The following is a 13595-nucleotide window of genomic DNA, read 5'->3' on the forward strand; positions in this document are numbered from 1 at the left end:
CTGGGGATACGAGTAATTATACGGCGATTACGATTTATCGCTCGCACGTATCGCGGTATTACCATTGGATCAAGGGTGGTGGGAACAGCAAGGGGGCGACAATAGGAGCGAGCACGAATCGAATGGGCGTCTCTGGTACAGGGAACGAACCAAGAGATAAAACGTATTGGGTGACACATCGTGTGTACAAAGTGCATACGTGCATCTATCTACGTGGCTACTTGCCGATGGGAAACTCGACCAGCTCTCTCTCTCTCTCTTTCTCTCTTTCTCTGGTCTGATGGCAGGAAAACACGATATCTAGGCTAGTTGGTGGCTACGCTTTAAATAGGGATTACTCTTAAAAGGAAACGCACGACCACACCGGTCGATTCGACGGGGTACTTCTAGGAAAACGGCTAAGAACCGGCAAAGTGACCTCAAACACCGATCCTCTCTCATTTTTCCTGCCCGTTCGCGCCATTCTCGTCCCGCGCGCCTTTCTCACGCGCCGTTCCCTAATTCGATTCCTTCGTCTCCCTCTGCTGAATCGCAATAACCCTCGATGCACCTCGACAACTGACTCTCTAACAGGTAATCGTATTTTTACACATGATACAACGCTAAGGGTTTCTCAAACGCTTCAAAATTGGCAATGTTCTCTTTCACACGAAAGCGTTTGGTTGCTCGAGTGGCATAAAGCAAGTTCGCAGCACGAATAACCGAGATTCTACCAGAAGAGTACGATTCTGCGCGAGAAAATGACGAAAATTGGGTGAAACGTTCAAATCCACTCTTCACGATCGCACCCGTCAAGGCTGAAGGAAACAACCTGCGAGGGCGATCTCCAATCCTGTAATCCGATGGATTTTCAGGGGCCACAACCTATCCGAGCGAGAAGAAAGCGTTGGCTATCCCACGAAACGTCGAGCGAGCCGATAACTCACAGAACCATCGTGTCTGTTTCGAGGGAATACTCAGGGGCGCTTTATCCCGAAAGTATCATGGTTTTCGTCCGGGTGGCCGTTCCACGAAGTACCCCGTGTCACGTCTGAGAGGTTCAAAGCCGAGCACAGACCTAATCGCGTTGCGCCTCTCCAGCACTCGAAATCTCTTCGGGCGTCCTCTTCTCGCGAGGAACTCGCCGAGACCGTTCCATCTTGCCTTGCGTCTCCGCTGCGAGACGACTTCCGACCTAACCGCCTCTACGGAAACGCTGGACGACTCCATCGCGTGTCGTCCTCGAAACGAACCAGTTGCGTTGCTCTAAAATTGAACCGCGATTGCTTAATCCTGTCGCCATGACTGCGACTTCGATTCGTTTAATGAGGGATGGTTAATTCGAGGGTGAGACGTTATGCGATCTTCAACCGCCTCTATGGAAACGCTGGACGACACCATCGCGTGTCGTCCTCGAAACGAATCAGTTGCGTTGCTCTAAAATTGAACGGCGATTTCTTAATCCTGCAGCCATGACTGCGACTTTGTTGCGTTTAATGAAGGATGGTTAATTCGAGGGTGAGACGTTATGCGATCTTCAACCGCCTCTATGGAAACGCTGGACGACACCATCGCGTGTCGTCCTCGAAACGAATCAGTTGCGTTGCTCTAAAATTGAACGGCGATTTCTTAATCCTGCCGCCATGACTGCAACAATGTTGCGTCTCATGAAGGATGGTTAATTCGAGGGTGAGACGTGACGCGATCCTCGTCGATCGTTCCGTTCGCATACGCGACGCGTACACCGCGTTCGTCTCCTCTTGTTTACGAGGTGGCGCGTTGAAAATCGTCGCTGGAAGGAGTGGGACGGCCGCGGCGTCGAAAGGAACTCGCAACGAGTACTCCGCACGGTCTCGCGTGCGCTGAACGCGCGCGGAAGGGAGGTTCGTCTCGTGGGAAGACTCGCGGCGAGGAATTCCAGCCGGAGGGGAAAAAATCGGAATGCCAAACGTCACCAGGCGAGCGCAACGCGTTGCGCTCGCCGCCTTATTCCACGCGATCGGTGAAACGCGAACGATACCTGAGGCCGAAGGCGGGGCACCCGTAGGAACGGAAACACGCGATTTTCCCCCCTTGCAGGCGAACCGGCTACCATACACGTTAGAACGCACCGTGTTCCGCGTTCGAGCCTCTCTACACCGTTCGAAGGTTACGTAACCGTATCTCTACGTGGAAATTCCTCGCCAGACATCAGGAGGAATAGTGTCAAAGTTTAGGCTGTCGATGAAAGTCCGCTCGGCTCGAGCAGTGGATCGCGCCTAATTCTTGCGCGCGAGTACCGTTGCCTGGCTTGTTCGTGCTCGTTAACGCCAGCCAAGGCGAATATACCTGATATATTTGTACTTCCGCGGTAACAGCCGGGACGAACGTCGTACAAACGGGCATCGTGGGATGCCTGAACCCCTTACGACTTCGACACGCTGACCTACAGCGCTGTAGCAGCTATCGTGTCTGCTATTCGCACGTGAAAACGAGCATAGATCGCGTTCCATTCGATCACGATTCGTGAGGTCGGATTCGAGTGTTGGTATACGGCGCGCGACGCTTCCGGTGCGACGAAACGCGCGCTAGGCGTCGAGGTTGATGTCTCTCACCTCGTGACGAAAAATCGCGAGCAGTTAATTCGCGGGACACGCGACTTTCTACGTGTGAATGGTTACAGGATGCCTCGTAGACGAGTCTTTTTAAACATCCGTCGAGTGACGCGTCAAGTCTCTGAAGGAGGAACGGGGGAAACCCCGAACGAGGGATTCTCAGGCGAGGCGTTTATTCTTTTTCTACCTCTGGTTACTTCGTCGAATCGATTTCCATACAAAGAAGGAACCTGAACACCCCGACCGGGATTAACGAACGACTTTCCGGGCGACGCCGGCTTTTGGGACCGCGGTCGGGTAATAAACCGAGGAAAGGTGTGCGCGCCGCGGCCCAACGCCGCGACGTGCACACAGAGGCGGAAAGACCGCGCGCGTCGAACAGTCGACGCCGTATTTTGAAACCTACCAGTGCAGCGTTTTGAGGATTCTCATGGCGTGGCGTTCTCAACGATTCGTCCTTCGTTCAAACCTCATGGACGGACTATCTCGCAGCTCGCGGTGTGCCCAACTCTTAACGAGAAACGAGCTAAGAATCTCAATGGCTCGCTACTATATCTCGAGACCTTCCATTTTCCTTTCCTCCTTTCCACTCCGTGTCTCCTCTTCTCTCATCCTCCCCTGCGACTCTTCCTCCACCTCCTCTTCGCTCCTCTTCCTCCTCTTCGCCCGTTGCCCGCGCGATCCTTCAGACCGCTCCGAAAGCGACTTCTTCTGCGGTATCACCTCCCCGTTCCCGCCCTCTCGAACATCACCGCCGCCACGGTGTCGCACCGCACGCACAAACAATCCACCTCGGCGATCAACCGGATCGCTCTCATCCACATCGACCCAGCGCACCCACGGCACTCGATTCCCGCTACGGTTTTACGCACTGCCGGCGAGAACACCGAACGGTCGCCGGTTACCCGCCGCAATTAACGGTCGGTACATCACTCGGTGAACACCCGTGTCCCGTGGTAGAGACGAGGCGCGCGGTCAGAGATGGGAATACACGGGACGCGACGGGGGGACAGGCCAACGAAAGAGAGACGAAGAGGACACGCGAGCGAGGCACCAACAAGCGCAGACTCGTCGCTGGCCAACGCGAAGGTGTATGCACCTTTTGAAGGCTGCATGCAGCAGCAGCAGCAGCAGCACCACCGCCAGAGGAGGAGGCGGCTGAGACCGCGCTATATCGCGTGGAGAACGCTCGTACCGGTTTTGGCCCGCCGCCGGACAGGTATTCCCGACTCCGTTAACCGCCTTAATTGCGCCCGGCTCGCATCACCCGAGGGAGAAAACCCGTGCTTTTCATTAACCCCCCCTTCTCGCCCGCTAGCGCCACCCCTCTAGCTACGATTATGGGACTCGGATCGAGACGCGCCGCGAATTCGCGCTCGCCAGTCGCCCTCTAGATCCACGACACTTCCACCGGCGCTACCTTGCACCCACTTAGATATCGAAGTTACCAGCCGCTTCGTGCTCGTCCTCGAGGGTTTCGAATCGTTTTTGAAACCACCGTCGATGGTGTACAACTCGTCGCGTTCAACTTGGAACGTTCTCCAGTCCCGTGTTTCAAGTATCGAGGATCAAAACGGGCACGCACTCCGCTTTCCTGTGGAACGCGCACGGCTCTCCTGGATCGAGGATCGATCCAGTGGCTCGATCGCGGCGGAAAAACAGCACACTGGCCGCTGGTCCACGACCAGACGAGAGTTTTCACTTCGCGGATCGACGGTTTTGTCTGAGCGATTGGTCTCGCCTTGGACTGCGGTCGAAAGGGGCGGTAAATATCGGCGAGCACGAGACACGATAGTAACACAGCTAGTTAAGAACGCACGAGGAACGCTGGCATCCCTCCAGCTACGAACTGACGTGAGTTTGTTGGCTTCGCTTTACTCCGACCGAGGTAAGCCGGTGTCCCCTTCTCTCGGTTTCTCTCTCTCCCTCTTGCTCTTTTTCTCTCCCTCTCTTTCACTCTTGCCACTCGTTCTCTCTTCCTCTGTCGTTCCCCGCCGCCCTCAACCTCTTTACCTTTCCAGCAACGTCACCGTACCTACGCCCCTCTCGCCCCCGTTCTCCAGCCCTCTCTCAACGTCTGGTCACCACCACTTTTCAGCTGCGCGTTCCTACCTTACCTCCCTCCAGCACGCCCGTTTCATACCCCTCTCCAACGGTCCTACGCTCCTCGCTATCGTTCGATTTCTTTCTTTTCCCAACGTGGCCGCGCGCCACAACTGGTCTCTCCTTTCTTCTTTCCACGTCGTACGTATATATATACAGTGCTGGACAAAAGTATTGGCACAGCATGATTGTTATGATAAAAATGCTTATAACTATGAAACAAATTGTTAAAAAGGAAAAATTTGTTTACACGTTTATTTATTTATTATTCTAGATTATTATTTAACAGAAACAGTAATATAAATAAAGTGATATGCGAAATAATAACAAAAACATATTTATTGAGCGTTTTAAGCATGGACAAAAGTATTGGCACAAATGATTGAAAGTACTTAGAAATTAAAAATTAATATTTGGTTGGCCCTCCATTCCTCATGATAACTTCCTTCAATCGTTTTGGCATTGAAGTTACCAATTTTTTTGTAAAATCCGGCTCTATATTGTTCCATTCTTGTAAAATAATAGCTTTTAATTGGTTTTTGTTTGTTATATTATATTTTCTAATTTTTTTTTCTAATTCATTCCAAACATGTTCGATGGGATTCATGTCTGGACTCTGGGGTGGGGTATTTAATGTATGTGCGGTATTGTAAACGATCCATTGTCGTACAATATAGGCAGTATGTTTTGGATCATGGTCTTGTTGAAAATAAAAATCACGCGGGAGATTTAATTTATTAGCACTTTTAAATAAATTTTCCTTTAATATATTTAAATATACATATTTGTCCATAATCTCATCTATGAATACTAATTCGCCAACCCCAGACGCTGCAATGGAACCCCATACCATGACTCCACCTCCTCCATGTTTCACAGTGGCTTGTAAATGTTGTGGATCCATTTCCGTATTTGGCTTTCTCCAAACTAATACTCTGCCATCTGATTTAAATATATTAAATTTAGTTTCATCTGAAAATAATACGTTATTCCAGAATGTGGGATCCTTTTTTATAAATTCTTTTGCAAATTCTTTTCTCATCTTCCGATTCTTCTTGGATATGTATGGTTTCCTTCTTGCGACACACGCAGAATATCCCGCATCTTTTAACACTCTCCGTATAGTTTTCGAACTTACTTCTTTTTTATTTTCTTCATTTAACTTTGCTCTAAGTTGTGATGAGTTTAATTTACAATTTATTTTCACTTCCTTTACAATTTTCCGTTTTTCTCTAACTGTTAACTTTGAGGGACGTCCACTTCGATTCCTACTTTTGAAATCTGATTGATTCTCAAATCGTTTTACGACACTTCTAATAGTGAATCGACTTCTATTAACACTTTTTGCTATTTCACTATAAGATTTTCGCATTTTGTGCAAATTTAATATTATTTTTCTCTCTTCACTTGTAGTTTCTTTCCCTCTTCTTGACATTGTTGCTTGTTATATTTCCTATGTTGCTAATCGACTGAACTTAAGGATGACTGTTAGAAAAAATGACTATCAGGGAATCCCCTACCTATACCATCAAGTGACAATCGGATTTTTTTCGGAGAGATACAACTACACTAAATTTTGTATAATGTGCCAATACTTTTGTCCATGCTTAAAACGCTCAATAAATATGTTTTTGTTATTATTTCGCATATCACTTTATTTATATTACTGTTTCTGTTAAATAATAATCTAGAATAATAAATAAATAAACGTGTAAACAAATTTTTCCTTTTTAACAATTTGTTTCATAGTTATAAGCATTTTTATCATAACAATCATGCTGTGCCAATACTTTTGTCCAGCACTGTATATAAGCTTCTTTATACCGTACGCCTCTTTCTCCGGCCGCTTCTTCTTCTTCTTTCGCCTCTCTGCTTTCGCGTCCGCCACCCTTTGCCTCGCCTCCCCCCTTTTCTTTCCGGTGGATACCGCGCTCTTTGTTCGTCCCACGGAATTCCGGCTGGTCTTTTGTTTTTTCGAACAACGCTCTCTCTCTCTCTTTCTCCCTGTCCCCTCGCGAACGAGAATAGCGGGGGGAGAGAGAAAGAGAGAGAGACACCGGTAGGAAAGACTTTCCTTCACCGGATGATTCGATGGAATCAAGAAGGCTCGCCAGTATTCGTTAGGCTTGTTCCTCTTATTTCTATGCGTTTCCATGATTCCTCGGCCATTAGCATTCTTCGCAGTCTAAGCCGTGGTCATCGCCACGCTGCTTCGCCTTATCTTACTCGCGCGTCCCCCGTCTCTAGAACTTTCGGCGTTTATTCGAATATTCCTCTGCGTTCTCCACTCTCCTTCGATTTCTCGTTCCAGCAGTATAAGCAGATAAGCTCGAGTAGAGCACAGGTGACACGGGAAAGCTTTTCCTCGACCACGTTAATCGTCCGTCATCTGTAACAATTTTTCAGCGAGCATTCCTTGTCTAAAATCCTATCATTTCAGAATAAGATAGAAAGCAAAGGGCGAAGATTATTTTTTATCTGCACTACTGCCGATTCCTCTCGACTTTCCCTGTTTTCCGCCTCTCGCGTTATCACCTTTCCTTTGGAGGACCGTTCGAAACGCGCTCTTCCCTCTTCCTCGTCCTCCTCTTCCTCGCGAGTCACGGATGACGTTTCTGTTTCCTCTCTCGCTCGCGCCAAGTCGTCTGCGCGCCTCCGTCTCGCCTCCACCCTTTCTCCTTCTCGGACGGTGTCGTCACTCCTGCGTCCCGGAGATCACGTAGCCTGGCATTGAAGTCTCTCGGTCCTACCGCGGCGCGCTCACGCACCGCCCGACAGGAACGCGTTCAAAACCGCCTCGATTCTCTTCTTCTTGGCCAGATCTTCAGCTACTTGGCTGCTCTTGGCGGCGATTCTGCGATTCCCTTCTTTAAAAATTCGAAAACGTTCAACGAAACGGCGTCGATGATCGACCGCGGTGCGCTCACGCACTGCTCAACAGGAACGCGTCCAAAACCACCGCATCGACGCTCTTCTTCTTGGCCCGATTCTCAGCTACGCTCTTGGCGATTCTGCGATTTCCTTCTTCAAAAATTCGAAAACGTTCGTCGAAACGGCGTCGATGATCGAGGACGAGAGGAAATCCAGAGTCGACGGGCGCTCGAGTGGCCCGTTCCGAGTGGAGAGGAGAGGATCACACTCCGTTACGCTTCGTACGATGGGTGCATCGACGACCAGACGCTGTTCTACGAATTTTCCACTAGTTTTCTTGCTCTTTTTTACATCCTCTTTCAGCTAACCTACTGGAAGTACCTACTTTCCTTATGGTATTCGCTGCATGTATATGTATAGAGGGAACGTGCTGCGGGTCGATACGACTGAAAATCTTTTTACGAGAGGCTCTGTTTTCGGGAGAAACGAGCGAGGATGTATAAGTATGCTTGGCTACTAACTGGGAATTTCGTGTTAATAGCGAGCGGTGTACGTTGTTCTGTGTTTTAGTAAAGGCTTGTGTTTTACTGGTCAGTATTTTAATCCCTTTTGGTCAGCATTTAAATATGAAGGGTTGGTATTCTTTGGAAACAAGCGAGGCTCTCACTGGCAGCTGAACAAATACCAGTTGGTCAAAATAGTAATTGTTTTTCGACTTACAATCAGTCTACGATGGAATGGGTTTAACACTGTGTTCTCTCTGCTTTCTATTATTTAATTTATATTTCTATACTGACCTTTTTTTTTTATAAAACCCATTTTATTGTAAACTCGTCGTAAGTACGAAACTAATTACATTTTTGAGCAGTTGTGTTCGTTTAGCTGCCAGTGGGGGGTTTACATATTTCCAAAGAACTTTTCACATTTAACTAATGACCAAAAGCTCAAATTTCGATTACTATTTTGTGAAAATGGGACTTGCATACAGAAAGAGATTTACAGATATATACACGAATTAATTTATAACTGAGAGTTGGGTGTACACCATGTCCTCCAGAAAGAATCGAGGCAACGTTTCGAAAGCACTTTGAACCTAGCTCGATCGAAAGGTCAAACGATACTGTACAGATGATATCGTGTCATTCGACTCTCTGATGAGCTCTCTGATCAGCCAGAATCCTTGCGAAACATTGGCATAATTCTCGCGTGAGCACCCTCGAAAACGCTGTTAATAACAAACGAGCAATGCAGCGGCGCGAGAATCTCGAATCAGCCAGATTAAAAGCCTGTTACGCAAACAAGAGGAAGAACCGAAACGACGCGCGATCGTCGAAGGCTTCGAGGACAACAGAAACGAATGTAGCCGCGAGGGCTCCGTGTGAACCTTTTCTCATTCGTCGCGCACGATTTTTGGCGACAAAGGCCGGCTCGAGCCCCGAACTCTTTGGCTTCCGGCTCATTTCCTGTTTCGCGTGGAAGTCGCAGCGCTGCGGGACGCGGCTCTTGTTTTCGAACTTGGGAAACGACCGGCGTGGCAACGATTAGGCGAGGACGCGCACAGAGTCGAAGAAAAGGCGCATAATAGAGTACGTGGAGACAGGAAGAGGAGAAAAAAAAAAGAAAAGAGAAGAGTGAACGTCCGTTCGCAGAGAGAGATCGTCTAAAAGAGATGCGGCTTCGTGGCGGTAATGTTGCGACCTACTATCCTACTCCTGAACGGTGGGGAATCAGGTGCTTCACCGCGACGTTTCACTTCCTCTAACGATTGATAATACGCGTTAAACGGAGCACTTTCTTCGTGATTTAAACAGCTCGCGATGGAAAATTCCGGGCCATTCTCAACGTGCAATCCTGATTCGACGTACCATTGCAAATGTACACGAATCTTTGGTATTTTAACAAAATCAAAACATTTAAACGATTTAAATAATTGAATTCTTCCGAGACAATCGCGTACACAGTAGTTCGATACGATTACCTTATTTATCATTCTACGAAGATTGTATTGCGGTTTAGCGCTGAGATCTTGTTGCTTCTTTAATAAGAGCAAGTTGCAACAGAACGGAATCACGGATAATTTCGTCGAAATCAGATTTCTAATTTCTACAAGCAACATCTAATTATTTTTCCTCCAATGCTACGACGTTTTCGGTTAACTATCCCTCGAGGAATGTAAACCAGAATATTTAATATAATCAACTATTAGTTTTATTTATATTTTAAGAATTCGAAGAAATACAAATTTATGTAAAACTTTCACTGCTTAAGGCTGTGAGATGCAGTTAGAATTTGTCTATTTCTTTCATTTTCCCTTAATCGACAAGTCGAACGATAGTATTTCCAAAAGTAAATGTTCTCATCTTAATCGAGTACTAATAGTAATTCTAAGTTGCCTGGCAGTCTTTTTAAGTACAAATACGAGTGCAAAGGGCTTGATACCATCATTTCATTTTTCCTAAATCAACAAATTGAAGGATAATATGTTCCCAAAAGAAAATGTTCTCATCTTAATCGAGTACTAATAGTAATTCCAAGTTGTCTGGCAGTCTTTTCAAATACAAATACGAGTGCAAAGGGCTTGATAACAAATTGAAGGATACTATGTTCCCCAAAAAAAATGTTCTCATCTTAATCGAGTACTAATAGTAATTCCAAGTTGTCTGGCAGTCTTTTCAAATACAAATACGAGTGCAAAGGGCTTGATAACAAATTGAAGGATACTATGTTCCCCAAAAAAAATGTTCTCATCTTAATCGAGTATTAATGGTAATTCCAAGTAGGCAGGTAGTCTTTTCAAGTACAAATACGAGTACAAAGGGCTTGGTACCATCGAATTGGCACGTACGAATTGGTGTGTAGCTATTAATTCCTGGTGCATCCGTCCAATACGCGCAACTATCGACGAGAGGCGTCCTCCGTGTTGAAAGCGGCCAATTCGACGCGGTTGTACCAACAATCGGAGTCGCGTCGCGGGCGATCTATCGCGCATCGCCCAGCGACTGCGATCTTTACGTAACCCGCTCGTTATTGAGCCAAAAGAGAGACAGAGAGGCAGGCAGTGCTTCGTCGCGTACCAGCGACGTTTTCCGGCGGTTACGTGAATTTCGATCCGCTCGCGGACGCGCGTCGATCGATGGATTTCCGCGCGAGCCTGCGCGCGAATTAACTCGACCGCGTCGTTACGAAACGATCACGTAACCGGCGCGCGGAGAAAAACCTTCGAGTTACGAGAGGCGCGTCTGGGATGAGCGAAACGTGACCAGCCGGAATTGTTTGCGGGATTGGCCAACCGAAATCCCTATTACCGCTCGATCTGGCCAACTTTTTCGCGTTCGTCGCAAGAAAATCGCTGGACGCTGGTTCTCCAACGCGCTGGCATCGATACGACGAATGGTTCCCATCGAAATCCGTGCCATCGATCCTCGATACGGTACACCATCCGTTGGTTAACAAAAGGTTTTCTCCCAAAGAGGTTCCCAACGTTTTCGTTGCCTCTGCAACGATTTTCCGCGCTCGTAAATGGCTTGGAAAGCCGGTTCTCCAACAACAGTCTAATTTCTGAAAGGGACGACTGCACCGGAATGATCCCAAACAAGGGGGCGGTCGTCGGTGCAGAGTGTACACGCGGTTTTTCTGAATATATCCACGAGAGAGAGAGAGAGAGAGAGAGAGAGTGAGAGAGAGAGAAGAGAGAGAGACGTATCACAGCACACGAGCGGTGAATTTCGAGAGGGCATCGTGTAACACGTGTATCGCGAGCACTCGGTGACGTGGTTCGACCGTGGTATTTTATGGAGAACCGACCGAGGGAGAACAATGGGCTGACCACCCCCCTCGTCGCTCCTGCTGTCCAGCGGGGCGGTTTCCAGAGCGAAACCAGATTTGAGCCGCGGAAATTGCCAGCCGAAAGTCTTCGAGGCCCTTCCTCCTAGTCCTTCTCTTTATCCTCGTCCTCGAGTGGTCGCAGAAGAGTCCTCTGCCCTTCGTTTCCGTCGTCATTCAACGTTCTCGAGGAACAATGTGCCAGAGAGAGAGAGGAGAAAAGGAGGAAAAAAATGCTGGAAGACGAGGAATTCTTTTTACGATCCCGCGCGACGAATTATCTACGAGGAACGGAACTCTTTTTCTCTGGAGAACAGGAAGAATGTCGACCCACGTAGCGCCACGCGCTGCGCGGAGGAAAACCGATTCAATTTCTCGGGTGAACCTTGCGCTTCGCTTCGAGCTGGGTGAAACGTAGCTCGCGTCAGGTCGAATGGAAAATGTCGCGGATGATCGAATTTCCGCGCTGAATTCTTCTTTCGAGCGACCGCGGAAGAGACGTTCTTCGATCGACGACTCTTGGCTCGCTAAAGGGCGAAGAATGTCTCCCTCGTCTTCGTTTCGAAGATGAGTTTCGATCGCTTCGGTGGCAAGAATGATGAGAAATGTTTGCAGAAATTCGATTCCGTACGAATACTCATTTTTTACCCACTGAATTTTCATGAAATTTCGATGGATAAAGTAACTTAGAATGTGAAAGCATAAAATACAGGAATTACAACAGCCACGAGGAGAAAAGAGACGCAAAGTGTCTGTAAATTAGAAACGAACGACCAAGAAACACCAAAATGGAGGCAAAGAAAGATCTACAGTACGAAATTACTGTACCAGAATGATAATTCACCTCTGAAATCGCGTGTTTCATCAATATCGACGCAACTCGAGCAATACTCGATATTTTTTTACAAAACTTGTTCTCTCACACTCGAAATAATAATTCCTTGCCGACTATCGTGCTATTTATACAAACGAACTGTAGAAAACTGGAACACTAACATAAATTGCGATTTCGATCTCAACAAAAGTGAACGTATAATTTTACTAAAACATTCAAAAGTGGCGTTTTTAAAATCCCTCGAGAAGTGAACCAAGTTCGTTCAACGATCCACACGCGCCCCTAAGCATCTGAATGCATTCACCAATAATATCCCCAAGAAAAATCCTACAAACGGTCGCCCAATATCGACGACCAAAGAACAGCACGCAACCCTTTACAAGTCTCGCGATTACGAGGCAAAAATACGATCGACCGCTTCGTAGGCTTCCGCTCTTCTAGCACACATTCGGTTCACCACTTTCGAAACCTGTCCTCTTACGATCGCGCGTTGGACGATCGCGAGCTGGTTCGCCGTATCGGGTGAAGCCATCGAGACCCGCCGCGGGACCAGCTGGTGAACGCGTGAAGGAGAAAATTTAAATGACCCGAGAGCGTATGCGCCAACGCTACCCTTGGCACGGATGCGTCGTATTATTAGCCGTATCAGAAATAGACGTTCCCTTTCAGGTGTCTCACCCTCCGATGGCGGTCTCGCAGAGCGCTATCGAGCAGAGAGACGCGGATACGCGCAATCTAATCTTGAAAGGAGTACGCTATGCCAAGCGCGTGTGACGTGACCGTCCCGGATGACACGGTTCACGACCGTGGGCGAGGTCAGTGGGGGACAGCATTATTTCTCGTTACCTGCAAAACAGAGCCGAGGTCCTTAATCTCTGCAGCAGGCAGCGCCAGCAGGCGCAGCAAGGCCCGCACGATATCCAGCTGGGGTCGATCATCCTTGATCCAGGAGCATCGTCGGCGTTCTGGTACCGTTCGAGGGGGGAGAAACAGCCCCCTGATAAGAGTAAGCGCGGGTGAACGAACCTGGCGTGAAAACCAGCAGAGTGGACGCGGGACTAAAATTGTTGACACTATGTACCACGGGCGTGCGGTATGAGAACTGGTGCCTGGAATGTGCTTTTATCGGTCTGAACGGCTGATATCAAAACGTTATCACCGCGTTCTCGTTCGTTCTGTGTGCATACGAGCGTCGTCCCTATCTTTCGAGCGAGCTAGTGTGGTGTTCGACTCTACGGGACTCGAAAAATGCCGCGCGCGTATCGTTGTCGAGAGTGCACGAGAAAGGTATTCGGAGGGAAACAAAAGCGTTCTACGATAGACGCGACGATCTGGCTTCTTTTTTTTTTTTGCTTCTTTTTTCTCGTCGCGGTAATGGCAATCGGCTCCCT

At 48.1% G+C, this 13595-nt stretch overlaps 1 protein-coding gene across 6 annotated transcripts in view; it reads right to left on the bottom strand.

Moving 5' to 3' along the window:
- The window catches only part of LOC143427190 (uncharacterized), a 61028-nt gene that overhangs the window by 18710 nt on the left and 28723 nt on the right, over positions 1 to 13595 (bottom strand). Inside the window, exon 1 of one of the 6 annotated variants that reach the window (XM_076901123.1) lies at positions 13051 to 13160. The exons of 3 other annotated variants lie outside the window; for them this stretch is intronic. In XM_076901123.1, the coding sequence (XP_076757238.1) occupies positions 13051 to 13142 (92 nt within the window). In that variant the 5' untranslated portion in view covers positions 13143 to 13160. Of the gene's footprint in view, positions 1 to 1057; positions 1212 to 2979; positions 3232 to 13050; positions 13161 to 13595 lie in introns of those variants that run through there. 2 more of the 6 variants (XM_076901124.1, XM_076901122.1) reach the window with 2 other exon arrangements.

The sequence above is a fragment of the Xylocopa sonorina genome, chromosome 9 (assembly GCF_050948175.1).
Source record: "Xylocopa sonorina isolate GNS202 chromosome 9, iyXylSono1_principal, whole genome shotgun sequence".
NCBI classification, from domain to species: domain Eukaryota; kingdom Metazoa; phylum Arthropoda; class Insecta; order Hymenoptera; family Apidae; genus Xylocopa; species Xylocopa sonorina.